We start from the raw sequence: 15,773 nt of genomic DNA, 5'->3' as shown, positions 1-15,773 counted from the left end.
TTAAGGAGAAACACCTCCTCTTCTGATGAAGTGAATAGCATGAGACTAATCAAGTTCATAACAGGCTCGACACTGAGAAACATCAGTAACTGCCTGCATCTTCACAACTGCCTTACATTTTTAAACATTTATTTATTTTGAGACAGAGCCAGCCCACGTGAGTGGAGGAGGGGCATAGGCAAGGAGAGGGTCAGGGAAGAATCCCAAGTAGGCTCCACCCTGTCGGCACAGAGCCCAAAGCAGGACTTGACCTCAGGAGATCATGACCTAAGCTGAAATCATAAGTGAGCAGCTTGACCGACTGAGCCACCCAGGAGCCCCATGCCTCAAATATTTTAAAACAGGAAACCATGAGTAACTACACTGATCATGACTAATAATGTATTTATCGCTGTCCTGCTACTCTGCAGATAGGGAGGTCAGGGAGAACATTCCTCAAGGCTATGTATGCTATGTCTGATGACTGCATTTGTGGTCCCTAAAACCCCTCACCCTGTGAGGCAGACTCCATCGCCAATTCATAGATGAGGCTTGGGGAATGTTCAAAAGGATGAAAAACCTTGACTGTGCAGCCAGAATTCCATTGGGATCTGCCTATATTCCAAAACCAGTGTTCTTTTTATCACCCCATGGTTCCATGCCACCACGGTCCTGAAGAGCTACTTGGAGCTACAGTGATATTAAAAAAAAAAAAAAATTAGATTACAGAAAAAGGCCAACAATAAAATATTCTCTGAGGAAAAATTCACATCTCATATCCTCCTTGTGTTCTCTAGTGCTATGTGATTTGAGAAAAAATGATGGGTGGTCCTTGCTAGAATCTGGTCCTACCTCTGCCAACCAACTGGTTAATAACAGCCCCAGAAGAGACACAGATACCACTTCATAGGAGATAAAGTGGTGGCTGCCATCATTATTTTTAAATAAGTTCTAAAGATGAACCGGTAATCCTAGAAGTCAGTTATGGGGGAGTGACAAAACAGCCCCTTGAGCAAGACAGAATCTTCATCTCTACCTCCATTCATTAACTATATAATTAGAGCCACCTAGTCTCCTTGAGCTTGGTGTCTGATTGGTAAGATGATGGTGTGGTACTGTTATAACTGCTAAACAGATTCACAGTGCAGGGCGCATGGGTGGCTCAGTTGGTTAAACCTCTGACTTCAGCTCAGGTCATGATCTCCCATTCGTGGGTTCGAGCCCTGCTTTGGGCTCTGTGCTGATGGCTCAGAGCCTGGAGCCTGCTTCTAATGCTGTGTCTCCTTCTCTCTGCCCCTCCCCCTCTCATGCTCTGTCTCTCTCTGTATCAAAACTTAAAAAAATAATAATAATAATTCAAAGAATTTTTAAAAGAAATTCACAGTGCTTACGCTTTCAAAAGGGGCCAGGAGCCCCTTTTGAGAATTTGATGGAAGTTATCATCTCTCCCCACAATTATGGAACAGAGCACCAACCTGGAACAAGGTGGGCACAACCTGAGAGGGATTCAAGGACCTTCTGAAGCCCATCTGTCCACAGACCCTGTTTCTGCTCTGGAGTCTCCTCCTTTGTCCAAATGTTCCAAACAGTGATCACATGTGTGAGGTGTCCCAGTGTTTCTCATTCAACAAATATTTGACTGTGACATTAAAATGCATCACTGCAAAATGCCAGCAAGAACAGCTGACGCATGAACAACGTGGGGATCTGGGGTGCCCCCATCTCAGTCAAAAATCCATGCCTAACTTTTGACTCCCCTAAACCTTAAGTACTAATAGCTTAATGTTGCCTGGAAGCCTTACTGATAATAGTTGATTACACATACTTCATATATGGATTATATACTGCATTCTTAAAGGCAAGCTAGAGAAAAGAGAATGTTAATGACGAGAAGAGAAAATATACTTAAAGTACTGTATTGTGTTTATCAACAAAAATCCACACTGTTCAAACCCATGCTGTCAAGCGGACATGCAGTGCCTCACACAGTGCCTGGTGCATAGTAAGTATTCAATAAATGTTTGTTAAAAGAATAAACACATGTTCTATCATATTTTTTCAAAAGTCATATGATGCTTTGTCAATTCTCTTGATTCCAGGTCTTTCAAGGAGACTTATTAAATAGCCCCTTCATCCAAAACTGAACACAATTCACCTTTAAATTAATTGAAATAGCCTGAGTTTTTACTACTACATAAGAAATAAAGTCCTTTTTGTTAGGTTGTATTTCTTTGCTCAACTGTAGCACTTGGAGAAGTAGCCTTGTGTTTAAAAAAACCAAACAAACAAGTTTTGCACATTAATAGAGAGAGTAGTCAAATCTTAATTTAATATCAACAGCCAAATAGCAAAATAAACCCTCTTAAAAGTTACTACCTATAACATTCCTCCCTTTTAAAAATAAGAAACCTAAAAAATAGTGCCCATATTCTGACTGTCCTTAGTACCTTCATTTCCTAGGTTTTACATTTACATTTACAGGCCACAGGAAGGCTCCTTGGTTGTTCTACCTAAAACACCTTAAACTAGCAAATGGAATGACTTTGTCACTAATAATAAGGAACACAAATTATCTATGAACCAGTTTTAGACTCACAGATGAAAATCCATACATACTCACATCCCCTCTGGATTTACAAAAGTCCCCAACTTCTGCACTTGACACATAAAGTTATCATATTTGTTCAATACAGAAAGAACAGCAGGAAAAAATAAGACTATATACCAGCATGGAATGTTCAGAACTCAGCCTTATTTATGAGAGGTTCTCAGGTTGGTCTGAGGACCCCTTAAGGTTCCCAGAGACCATTACAAATCTCTATGGGGGCGGACTTTTTTCCTTATACTTCAATCAAAACAATGTCATGCAACAGATCTGACGCAGATGCGTACAAGAATATATCTATCCTCTTTTTAGTCAGGCATTGAAGATATCTGCATTCATGCAAAACACAGCTAGATTTCCCACTATAATTATTTGTTTTGGAAAATAGTTATTTTTCATTAATCATGTTATTTGTGGTAACACAAATTAAGTAGCTCTCTACCTGTTAAAGCAATTTTAACTTTTTTTTTTTAACTTCCAGAAAATTTTCAAAGTATATGATCCACATAACCAAAAATTCTCTGGGGTCATCAATAATTTTAAGATGTAAAGATCCTGAGACCAAAGGCTTGAAAACTACTGCCCTTAACCCTTCATTGGTTGGGGAGAAAACAAAAAACAAAAAAACACAGCCACCAAACAGTGATCAATTGACTTTTCCTACCAAGTAAAATACTTCATAATTCAAACCACTTTATTAAATAGATAAGTACTATAATATTTTAGGCACCTAATAGTACACATCATATCATTATCCAATGCTTCTCATACTCAATTTTTCACAAAGTTTAAAGAGCTACTTCATTATATACAACTGCAGCAAAACCCCACTTATGTGGGCAGTGAACAATTTCATTCCTCTCTACAGACTGAATTAAATGTTTTGGTTACAAATTAGTGTCGGTTTCCCATTTTATATCATCATCACCAAGGGATGTCTGTAGTAATTAGGCAGAAAACAGAATTCCTATACTTATTCTGCAAATTCCCATTAAAATTATCCTTAAGAAACCTGTGAAAATTTTGTTGAGAAAGAGACATGCAAACAACACATTAACCATTTATTTTGTGTTATTGCATAGATCGGTTTATGCAATGTACCCATCATATTTGACTTAACAGTCCACGGAATGTGAATTCAACGTGAGGACCTAGAAACAATCCACAGCTGTCTGAAATTCAAGAACTGTTTGTATTGGAGGGTAGAACTCCTCACCCTTCCTCCACCCACCCTCACTTCCCCAATGAATTAAGTTCTTGCTTACATTTGTCAGCCAAAAATATAAATAGGAGGTTATTCAATACACTCAGAAATTATACACGCAGCGGGGTCTCAGAGTGATACACACCATGGTACCCCTTCCACAATCATCTAGGACTCCTGCTGAAAGTTTCTAGTCCTCCTTCAGTCATATTTGCTTGGTTCTTTGAGAAAAAGCCTGTAATATGTGTGCTTACATATCCCTAGCTATAGCTACATTTCCTATGTTGCCTTACATATAGTAGCTACTCAATAAATATACAGTGATTTTTAGATGAGAACAGAAAGTTAAATTAGAAATATATTCTAAACCTAGCATAAGTTCAATAAATTAAAACCTGAAGCCAATGACAGGACAGCAGCTTTTTCAACATCTCCTGCCATCTCTGTTCTTTGGTGTAGGGTTAGGGTTTTTAATTTGACACTCTATTAAATGAACATGGCATTAAAAAAAGTGATGACAATGACAATCTACAGTAACACTGAAACAGCAACAAACATAAAGGTCACCTCCATCAAAGTCAGTTTACTTAGGTTTATACAGGTATTTTATTCTCCAGCGGTGATTTTTCCTCCCCTCTTTCCCTCCCAACATTTTCCAGAGAAAACTTATAATACAAGGATTTTAAAGCTAGCTACCCCACCCTTTCACCCTTACCCAACGCCCTCCGTGCATCTTGATACATAAAGACACCGAGATCAGTCTCCAAAAGAATTTCAAAAGTATCCACTACTCTACACAGTAGAGGGAAGGGGAACGTTTCAAACCCAAATGATTTACATATCTTCCCCCAAACTCATTAAAAAAAAAAAGATCAGAGTGACTTAAAAGTTCAGTATTCCAATTTAGCTACCTTATTTAGATTTGACATGGCCCAAAGACTGCCATGTTCAGAAGGAAAAAGGAAAAGAGGCAAAAACCGTAGGTCATCCCAGCTGAAAGGGGCTAATTTCTCACTCCATTTGCTCCACAACATCTGAGAGATTCACTTGAGGCACAGTTCGCCCCACAGCTAACTGGCAAATGCATGTTCAGACTGAACGTGCAGTATGTAAAATGGTTAAGATTTAGGCTGGTGAAAAAAATGGAACTTTAGAAGCCCGGAGCCTCCGTCCACTGAATTCCCTTGTTTTTAAGAGCTTACTCAGACACACGGTTCTTCCGTTGAAAATAAATTTCAGTTCAAGTTCACCATCCAAGGACAATTACGGAAGGAAAACTAGATATGGAAACCTAGCAACTAAGATGCATTTGTAGAGGATAATGAGTGGTTTAGGTAGAAATAACACATTACTAACCAATTTCACATATGGATTGTGACCTCTTGCCTGTAAAACTGATTTAAGAAAAAAATGAATACTCTTTTAAACTACAGGCAACCAGGACTCGGAATGCAATGATAAACATATTTTTAAAGTGGGTCCGGGGCATCTACAGATCAAAGCATATTTCCAGGTGGGTAATCATAGCAGACAGCTTTGCCTCCAAATCATGTACCTCTCACCTAACAAGAGTTTTATTTAAAAAAAAAAAAAAAAGAGACAAAAGGCGGGGGAGGGGGAAGAGTCACATTAAAAAAAGAAAAAGAAAAAGGAAAACCCCAGGTCGCTGAGAGACATGGAGAATAGATACGTGTGTGCCTGTGTTGCACAGAACGCGGCGTGGGGTGCACTGCAGGAAGGGATATGTACTATGTGCAGCAAGCGCTTGATTACTTACTGTGCTCGGTTCTCTGTCTGCTCCCGAGGTTACCAAGAAACGCACAGACATGCCCGTTCAGACACAGAGGCAAGAACAGAAATAAAAAAAAGGGGGGAATAATTAGAACACAAGCCCCAAACAGTTTTAAAAATGGCTTTTATTTATATAAGTCATTGCACATTCCTAATACAGTGATTTCCTGAAAATTACAGTATTTTGTAAACATAAGATTTACAGTTTAACCATACACAAAGCCTATTTTTTTAATTTCTTGACAGAATAAATTACTTTTCTTCAAAAAATTAGTCAAGTGCAATTTTGCCCAATATTTTATGCATACTAGAATTAAAGCCTATGAAACTAAGTAGTAACAGATGCAATTATCAAACCTTTCATTTGAACACATTCACTTTCAAATTTAACTTCTTATTTCGCCCCATTTAACAACATTACTTTCTTTGAAAATTACCCAATTAAGCAGTTAACAGTTTTCCATAATATGGTACAGGCCACTGGCATTAACTAGGCAGTTGCCAAAATGTCAAGATGCCTGCAATCTAGAGAGACTGGGAAATCTACAGATGCCCACGTTAAGCCCTGAAAACGTCCAGGGAGGACTGTGTTTCAGGGGCCAAGCTTTGCGACAGTTCCTCTTAGCTCATTGCTCTCTGCATGGGGTGGGGCTCTCGTTAGCGGTGCACACAACTCTGCAGCACTGTATGAGTGTCAGGACCAAGTCCTAATCTGGCTTGCCCGGCCTCTCACCTCTGTGGTGCTCTGCATCATGGTGCTTCTTGTCATCTTTTATTGCCAAGTGAGACTGCCCACTCAGAGCACTAGACAGTGCCAGGAGGCCAGCACTGCCCCCGAGGGGCGGGATGCCAGGAGGCTGAAGTCCTGAGGGGTGAGGCGTTAGGGGCACTGGGGGTCCATGGCCGTGAGAAAGATGCTGAGCTTGCAACTGCTGCTGCTGTTGGTGGCGGTGAGAGAGGAAAGGGAGGAAGAGAAGGAAGGGGAAGAGGTGAGAGGAGGAGAGGGGGGAGGAGGAGAAAGAAGAGGAGGAAGAAGAGGAGGAAGTGATGGAGGAAAGGGGAGGAGGAAGGGCAGGAGAAGGAAGAGGAAGAGGTAAGAGAAGAAGGGGAGGAGGGAGGGAGGGAGGAAGAGAAGGAAGAGATGAGAGGAAGGGGAGGAGGCGAGAAAAGGGGAAGGAGAAGGGGGAGGGGGGAGAAGAGGAAGAGGTGATGAGGCAGGAACGGAATAGGGAGAAGAGGAGAAAGAGGTGGCAGTGGTGCAGCACCATCCAGGGGAGAAGCACCCATGACATGGGAGAATGGAGGAAACAAAACAGGACGTTCAGCAGACACATGAGGAGAACAAAGACACAAAAGGGAGAAAAGGGGAAAATGTGATTAGTGTTTTCAGTTCATCAACAGCTTCCACCGATGCAGTTACGTCTCCCATCTTCCCCAAACAGAACCTGAGCTCCACCTGCACTGCCTCCCCTGGCACGAGTCCTCCCCGCAAGCCCCACAGCGGCAGCTGACGACTAGCAGGGAGTCGGGCTAGTCAGTAGGTACTCCCACGTGAGATCCATCTCTGGACCTCCAGGGACGAAACCCACTGTGGGGCTGAAGGGGAGACTCTTCCTGATTTCAGGAAAGTTAAAGTAGGGGAGGCACAGGTGTGCATCCCACAAACCACAACTCTACTCTCGACCAGAAACTAGTGATATGAGGTGACCCAATATTCTTGTGCTAATTTGCCACAACGGCATGAGGAGACACAACCAAAACACTACCTTAAATTAATGGGAGGCTGAAGAAAGAACCAACATCTTGGACATATGCCCTCCCCTCCCAAGTAGTCCTGGGTCCTGGCTTCAGAAGCCCTCACACGAGTAGGAGGAAACACTGACATTCCCTTTTCACAGAAGGAACGGAGGCTCAGGGCGTTGACTGAACTGCCAAGGTTCTCCTACCAGGCGGGAGGGCAGTGGGGTCACATAGCAATGACCCTCCAGGCTGCCCTTGGTCCACCACACACAGTGGGAGGTGCCAGGAGCCCACTGTGAGAGCTGGAAGAAGCCAAGCATGGCACTCTGTTCACCGCTTCCTTTCCTAAACCCACCCCTTAGTATCACAGAGGACAACACTGAGATGCAGAGAGGCCTGGACGAGGAACACACTCTGCCCTGTGGTGCGGGCTCTATCCATGGTGAACCAAGCCCCCACTCCCAAGTGCCTGTGTCTGTCCCTTAACCTATTCCAGAAATCTGTTCACACTAGAAAGTACCACTGCTATGTTATATTTAAGAGCATTTTGTAGTAAATGAAAAAGTATCCAAGAAATGGCCCTGAGCCATAAATCTGGCCACATTTCAGCTGTCCAACATAAAACTCATTTTTGATGAGATAGTAAAAACGATTAAAGCTCAATTTCTAAGGTGTAATGTTAGAAAATTCTTAAGATTCTGATTTGTGCTTACTTCCCTGGGACTCAATTACTCGTTTATTTATGACTCCCTGAATATATTAAATCTTCATGCCAGATCTTCAGTAATTTCTACCCAGACCACTCGTCTTTAAATTGAATCCTAAATATGCTTCCTGCCCTCCAGAGTGAGAGAACAGCATCTTAAAGCCAGAAATCGGTGTCTCCAGTCAGTTTACAAGACATTTGCAACCACTCCTGGTGTCTTTTAAAAAATCTTTGGGAGTCAACCTTCTCTTGAAACTCCCATTCCTTCTGAGGGGAGCACAGTGCTAAATAGCAGAAAAGTGGAAGGGGGAGAGGTCACAGCAGGTGGCAATGATAGTATCCTTGGAAGGTATTTATAAGCTCCTCATTCACCATCTGAGATCATAACAATTTCTTTACGCATAAAATCACCTTCCTGTCATCCCAAAGACACTAATTCTTGCTCTGTCACCTTTTAAGAGCCTGGCAATAGCAAGACATAAAACTGGAGGGGCTGGCAGCGAGCTCATGGTCCACTAGGCATGCTCATTAGTGCTTAATTAGGAACTAGACACCTGCCATAAGAAATGTGCTAGGAGAAGGATGAGGAACAGGTCTGCCCCACTAGCAATTGCTATCATTACTCGGAGAATAAGAGCTATGTCCGGCTTCTGGGGGGCAGAGGCAATGATGCATACACAAGCAAGTGCAACGGGGTAATTAAGCACGGCACAGATTACAAGATGAGAGAGGCCAAGCAGAGGGGAAGGGATTTAACTACCGGGTGGAGGCCACCACCCTTTCACCCCTCCCTGCACACCCCGTTCCCCCAAAAATCCAGAACAGAGTCACCAAAAGACTTCTCTGGAGGTGCGATTTTATGTCACAGCAAAGGCATACTTGAGGCAAATGTTTGGATACCTGAGAAGGAAGTAGAGCTTTTCTGCCAAACCCAAGTTGGTTTTTAGAAAGATGAACTAGAAAGTCTTGTCTGATACACTACTGAAAAGAGAAGCTAGCTTATATAATGAAGGGGCTTCGCCACAGCTGTGAAGTAGACCCACGTGATTAAACCCAACATTTAGGCTAATAACTATCAACCAGGATATCCAACAGCCTAATTGGCCCTGGGGAAACTCCCCTCCTCTTGAAGAAAGCTCACTGTCCATTATTAGAGGCGACCAAGTTCCTCTATCCTTAGCTTAGCCAAGCTTCTTCTTTCTTTTAAAGCAAAATCCTATCAAACTAGAAAAAGTACAAAGCACTGATAGGCTGGATCACAACTATTAAAGATGCTGTGGCTCCAGGAAACGTGGATTCTATGGCCTCACACACTTCTTATCCTGCCATGTGGCACTCGTGGATACCTCATGTCCACTACATGGCCTTGGCTCAGAACACACCCAAGGCAAGAAGGGTGGGCATCACGCATCCCATTTCACAGAGGAGAGAGTGTCTTACAGGGGCTCACAACCACACTGAGGATGGCAAGCCTTTCATTCCCTAGAACAGCATTTCTCCTATGACCTGGGAGCCCAGTCGCGTTCGCAAGCAGAGTATTCCCAAGCAAGAGGTAGGAAGAAGCGATCTCCTTCTCCAACAAAAATCTCCCATGTCCCTCTCTTCCCAGGTAAGAGGAAGCTCCTGCGGGCACATAACACACATAGCCTGAGACAATCCCCCCCAACACTGGAGGTTTACCAGAGATAAATCCACCACCTTTACCATGAAGCCTTTACAGCGGGAACAGACGGAAAATGTGTTCTTGATTTGTGCCTCATGAGCCCCACCCTCTAGTCCTCAGTCCCCAACCCTCCGACCCTACATCTAAAAAAGGAGGATATCTTTTGTTCCAGCTCTCTTTCAAGGAAGCTTGTAAAGCATCAAGTCTGAAGAGTGGCGTGATGGCTTCTTGCAGAAGAAGATGCTCAACAAATGAGAAGTGTCATTTCTGAGGCAGCACACACAAACATTGGAATGCACAGAAGGTCCACATCCAGGAGAGTAAACACTTAGTTCCAAACGGGCAGCCCACCTGTCCCATGTGTCTTTGGAATGACACTTTCAACAAGGCTTACCAAAGACAATCCAGTGATGGTCACCTTCACCAAAAGGGTTGGGGGTGTGTGGGGGGAACACGAATCTATTTTAAAAATGTGTTTTACAACAAAAGAGATACTGACAGCACTACACACCCAGCAAAACCTCAAAAAAAAAAAAAAAAAAGAAAAAGAAAAAGAAAAACCCCAAGGCTCCACCAACTGTGGGAACCTACATGCATCGGTCTTCCATAGACCCAAACCTGCACAGATCGATGGGGAAACTGAGGTGTTTCCCAACATGACAGCACGGGTGAGAAAAATCCAGCCTTCCATGCTAATTCGTAAACCCTTTCTCCTTTTCTTTCTTTTTTTTTTGGGGGGGGGTTAATGCTTGCAAATTTATACAGCACAGGACACACAGGCAAAAAGTGTGTCAAACTACCAGGAGGGATTTGAGATGAGCAATGGTAGTTTTTAGCAATGCACAACCAGTGGTTCTCAAACAGCAATTATGACACTCTCCTTCCCCCACCTGAGGGACACCTGTCAACGTCTGGAGATATTTACACCCGTCACACCTGGAGGAACTGTGGAGGTGGGAGGGGTGCTGTTAAATATCCTACACTGCAGAGGGCACCCCTCCCACCCAGCACAGAGAATTAACAAGCCCAAAATGTCAGCAGTCCTGAGGCTGAAAACTTTTAGTCTAGATCGAAGCTGGAATTCTGCCCCATTACATTAGAATTCATGTTCTTATACTGCAAGGGACCTGACAAATGATTGCTTAAAAAAATAAAAATGCTTTTCAGCATTCAGTTGTTCACTGTCCCTTCCCATCGTCATGATCTACCCTGTCACAACTCACAAAACAAGCATCTGCTTCCCAGAGCTGACTCCACTATTTTAAAATAAAATACACAAACAATGGGGGAAAAAAGATCACATTTCATCAAACAATTTTAAAAAGCTACACTGGAAAAAAAAAAAAAGCCAAACAGCTATTGGTATCCAGGTATTGGTGTTCTTGCACCTCGCAGGTGGTTCGGTAAAGGTTTCGTGTTGACAGAAGGAGACACGCACTTGCGCTTACCCAGACAGTGTGGACAGGCTGGGAGCAAGACAAGTAAAACAAACACCAAACTCTGAGTTAATGATAATGAAAACCCACAAAGAATAAAGTCACCTCATCCATGTCAAACAACGGCAACGCACTCGGAATTTTAATTCTCATTTTACCTAGTGCAGCCTGGGTCAATTATGTTACTATAATGAAATTGACTTTGCTGTTTACATTCCCAGCTTTAATGTAATGCTGTAGTGGTTTCTTCGGTTCTGTTTCTAAAACAGCTGTAGCACATGCTTTATCGCCACAGAGCTGCCTGTACAACTGGAAAGGACACCCAGAAAGAAAACGAAGGCCAACGCCCACCTTAACCTCAGTGGATTGCTAAGCTCTTTATCACGGACCGCAGAATCAACTTGAATTTTTGAAATTTAACCCACTTCATAACCTTAGGGAAAACCATGTCACACAGATCACAAACTGAAACCAACCAGAACAAAACCATGGCCCAAAATAGCATCTCTAATGCTAAAAGCATGGCAGTAGTGAGTGGCATTTATAGTGTTTGGTATTTAAACACTTTTAAAGGGGAAAAAAAATGTGAAAAGTAGCATTTGTTGACAGTTCTCTCCAAATCACTCTTCCTCAATTTCTGCTATTTCCCTGTTCTTTAAAACACTCAGTTCTTATCTTGGGAGCCAGCAGAAAAGAAAATTGGCATGCTAGTAAACAAGCAGGGAGAGTGGGAAAGAGCCGTGTGGAGCAGAAACATCAAGGACACCACTATAGGAGTTATCGGAAAACCCCTCGTTACGTAAATGGCCTCTCTTGTGAAGAGGGGCAAGGGTGATAAAATGGCAGAAACTGCTTACTGGGGCCAAGAATTCTCAAGCCACGTGAACACAGTTAAAAACAACAACAACAACAACAACAACCCCAATCCACTTCAAGGCCCCATCTCAATGCAGGAGTGCACAGAAAATGACGCACAGAGGTGAAACGGATGGCTTCTATGTAGGCAGGCATCAGGATGAAGGGCGAAATTTCTCAAGAGCATCTGAACTTCTCTTTATTTTTTTCTTCATTTCAGCAAATCCACAAAAGCCAGTTGGTCCTGCATCACTGACTTACTTGCTCTTCCCACCTTCCCTAGATGTCGGTTACAGTTGTGACAATGATCAGACGGCAGAAGGACCGAAAGGCCCGAATTAGAGTAAGTTTAAAAACATTTATTAGAATTAGTTTAAAAACATTTATTTAGGTAGATCCACTTTTTTATAAATGTTTATTTATTTAGTTTTGGGAGACGAGAGAGAAATCACAAACGGGGGAGGGGCAGAGAGAAGGGCCAGAATCCCAAGCAGGCTCTGTGCTGTCAGTGTGGAGCCTAACTCGGGGCTCAAACTCACGAATCACCGGTGAGATCATGACCTGAGCAGAGATCAAGAGTCAGATGCTCAACCAACTGAGCCACCCAAGCGCCCCAAGATAGATCTACTTCTAAAGCCATGTAAAGTTTTGATGAAAAGATGTTCAACATCAGTAGCCATCAAGGAAATGCAAATCAAAACCACAAAAAAGACACCACGTTACACCCACGAGAAGGGCTAGCATCAAAAAGATGGACAAGATCAAGTGTTGGAGAAGACATCAAAAAACTGGAATTCTCATCCACTACTTTGGAAAACAGTCTGGCAATTGCTCAAAAAGTTAAACTCAAGAGTAACCACGTGACTCAGCGACTACACTTATAGGTTTAGACTCACAAGAGAAGAAAATGTGTCTATGCAACATGTACACAACGTTTCCGGTGGCTTATCCATAAAGCCAAAACATGGAAACAACCTAAATGTCCATCAACTGATGACTGGATTAATACATGTGCTACTAATGGAATATTATTCATGAGTAAAAAGGGTTGAAGTGTACGCTACATGAAAAGTGAAAGAACCCAGACCCAAAAGGCCACATGTTATAAGATTCCTTTTACAATGAAACGTTCAGAGAAGGCATATCCACAGAGACAGAAAAATTGGTGGTTGCAGGGACTGGGGGGAGGGAGGCAAGGGGAGTGACTGCTAATGGATATGGGGTTTCTTTTTGAAGTGATAAAAATGTTAGAGAATTAGCAGTGATGGGTGCACAAATTTGTGAGTAGACTAAAACACACTGATTAGTATGCTTTAAAAGGGTGAATGGTCTGTCTGTTATGTAAATTATACATCAACTTTAAAAAATATAGAAACTTAGGGTCGCCTGGGTGGCTCCGTCAGTTAAGCGTCCAACTTCAGCTCAGGTCATGATGTCACGGTTTGTGAGTGTGAGCCCCACATCGGGCTCCATGCTGACAGCTCAGAGCCTGGAGCCTGCTTCAGATTCTGTGCCTCCCTCTCTCTCTGCCCTCCCCCGCTGGCACTCTTTCTCAAAAATAAACACTAAAAAAAATTTTTAATTAAAATAAAACATAAAAATCTAACACTTAGCAGTCCATCATCGCCTTAACCATTCTGCAACCTCATCTGCTCAAAACTCTCTCAAAATGGGGTGCTCTACTTACCACTGTGAAAAGAGAGAAATTATGATAATGCCTTCTTCCAAGGAATCAAGTACAGATCATATGAACAGATGTGGGGAAATGAAAAAGTAAAAAATGCCTCAACAAGTTTTCTAATAACTAAGAAGCACACTGACGATTCGGAAGAACCCCGACTCTGAAGCCAGGCCCTGCATTTGGCAGATAAACCAACCTATACTCTTAGTACAAATCTAACCCGAACCAAAGAAGTAGATACGTATAACAGACTTTGCAATGTTGTCGCTTCTCCTTGGAAAATTAATAAAAGGGCTGGACCACTAGAATTTAGGTGGAGGGTATATCACTACATGTAAGTTAGTACAGCTAGAATATCCACGCTTGTTGTGGATTTCATTTTCTCCTCTTGGTAGCAGGCTATGCATTATTCTCCTAGGACGAATTTGTTTTATAAAGAAACTTACAGCTGGGTTATTGATGGGCTTTCCAGGGATTAACTGCATACTCATAAGAATAAGAGACTAACCTCATCCTCTTAAACTTCACACACTACAATCCTATAGATAGCTGACAGCTACAGCCGGAGGAGAAAAATAATCCAACATTTTGCTAATCCTTAAACCAATCACCTCATGCAACAATGGGGAGCCTGTAGGTCTACAACTCAATCTCTTAAGGACAGAAAGTCTCCTACAGACACATCAGGAGTTTGTATTCATAGCCATCCCCTACACAAACATAGATAGTCAGACATCACAAAAGCCCCTAGACTTCCTTTACATCATACTAACTTGTTTCAAAACAGAATTAGAAGTTGGCCAAAAAGCAGGAATATACACATGTGCCCCTTAACTGCAGCCCCAAAGGCCTTGGCAGAAGTTCTATTCATGGAAAATTAAGTCAGACAAGATCTAACTAAACAAGAAAAAGTAAGGTGGCCTACATTAACCCTAAATGTTCTGAGTTCCTAAAGTTCACAGGCATTACTATGGGAAACTGCTCACATTTTCTTACGTCCAGCAGTCAGTACTTGGGCAGCTATCAAAAATCAGGCAGTCTGTGGTATGGGAGGGGCAACCCTGCAAGGGTCTTCTGGCCAGCTCTTCTCTCGCCTTCCAATTCCATCACAATGATCTGTGCAGTCCCTCAGTGCCAGCAAAGCCCTTGTTCCCCTTCCTCTTAAGAAAGCCGAGGTCTCATCCTCTCTTTTGCTTCTCAATTTTCTCTACATCTGTTCCCAAAACTTAACTTTTCCCTGGTTTGAACCTTAAGTTTGCCCATCAAAAGTCAAATAGCCAATGCTTCTTCACTGTGCATCCTTATTAAAAGTCATTCATGCACGACAACAAAATGGCAGGAGCAAAGCACCTGGATGGGTCTAATCTCAAACACCAACACTCCATGTAACCACTAGAAAAGACAAAAGGAGAGGTGACCCACTACTCAGAGTCATCACCCCTCATGGGCACTTAGCCAAACGGACCCAGATCTGCTAGAGGCACTGAGAGACAAGGCAGACTGAAGTGCAATTCAAGGAGTCCGGACACCATGCTGGGTAAAGGCTGCCAGCCAAGGCCTTATCCCCAGAAAAGCCATGCAGGGTAGAGAGTATTATCCATTTATGGATGGGGACACTCAAGGAGGTTAACTGACTGCAGGGTGTCATAAAGCTACAGACTGGCAGCACCAAGTCCATTTGGCACTACTTAAGTCCATTTGATACTAGACCTACGCTCTGTCCAAGGTAACACAAGGCAAACGCTCTTAGAAAGATGAACATAGAACACCAAGAAAATGGGCAGCCAGTACTTGGATTTGAGTGGACATACAACTATGCAGGTTTTTTATTTGTTTTTTTCTTTTAAATTACACTTGGCCAATCATTTTTTACTTTTTAATCAAAAAGCAACCAGGCACCTGGGTGGCTCAGTTGGTGAAGTGTCTGACTCTTGATTTCAGCTCAGGTCATGATCTTCTCATGGTTGTGAGATGGAGCCCAAGCCATGCTCCATGCTGGGTGTGGAGCCTGCTTAAGATTCTTTCTTACTCTCTCAAAACAAAACAAACAAACAAACAAAAAAACAACAACAAACATCTTTCTTTGGGAGTAGAGAAACACTGGCTGCAAAAC

At 42.6% G+C, this 15,773-nt stretch overlaps 1 protein-coding gene across 4 annotated transcripts in view; it reads right to left on the bottom strand.

Moving 5' to 3' along the window:
• The window catches only part of TLE1 (TLE family member 1, transcriptional corepressor), a 90,503-nt gene that overhangs the window by 41,063 nt on the left and 33,667 nt on the right, over positions 1 to 15,773 (bottom strand). For 2 of the 4 annotated variants that reach the window (XM_029920350.1, XM_029920352.1), the window contains exons 7-8: positions 6,313 to 6,517; positions 5,566 to 5,582 (exon numbers count right to left, since the gene is read on the bottom strand). In XM_029920350.1, the coding sequence (XP_029776210.1) occupies positions 5,566 to 5,582; positions 6,313 to 6,517 (222 nt within the window). The remainder of the gene's footprint in view (positions 1 to 5,565; positions 5,583 to 6,312; positions 6,518 to 15,773) is intronic. The other 2 variants (XM_029920351.1, XM_029920353.1) reach the window with 1 other exon arrangement.

The sequence above is a fragment of the Suricata suricatta genome, chromosome 13 (assembly GCF_006229205.1).
Source record: "Suricata suricatta isolate VVHF042 chromosome 13, meerkat_22Aug2017_6uvM2_HiC, whole genome shotgun sequence".
Lineage (NCBI taxonomy): Eukaryota > Metazoa > Chordata > Mammalia > Carnivora > Herpestidae > Suricata > Suricata suricatta.
Note: the sequence above shows the minus strand (reverse complement) of the source record. Positions and strands in the feature narration are given on the sequence as shown.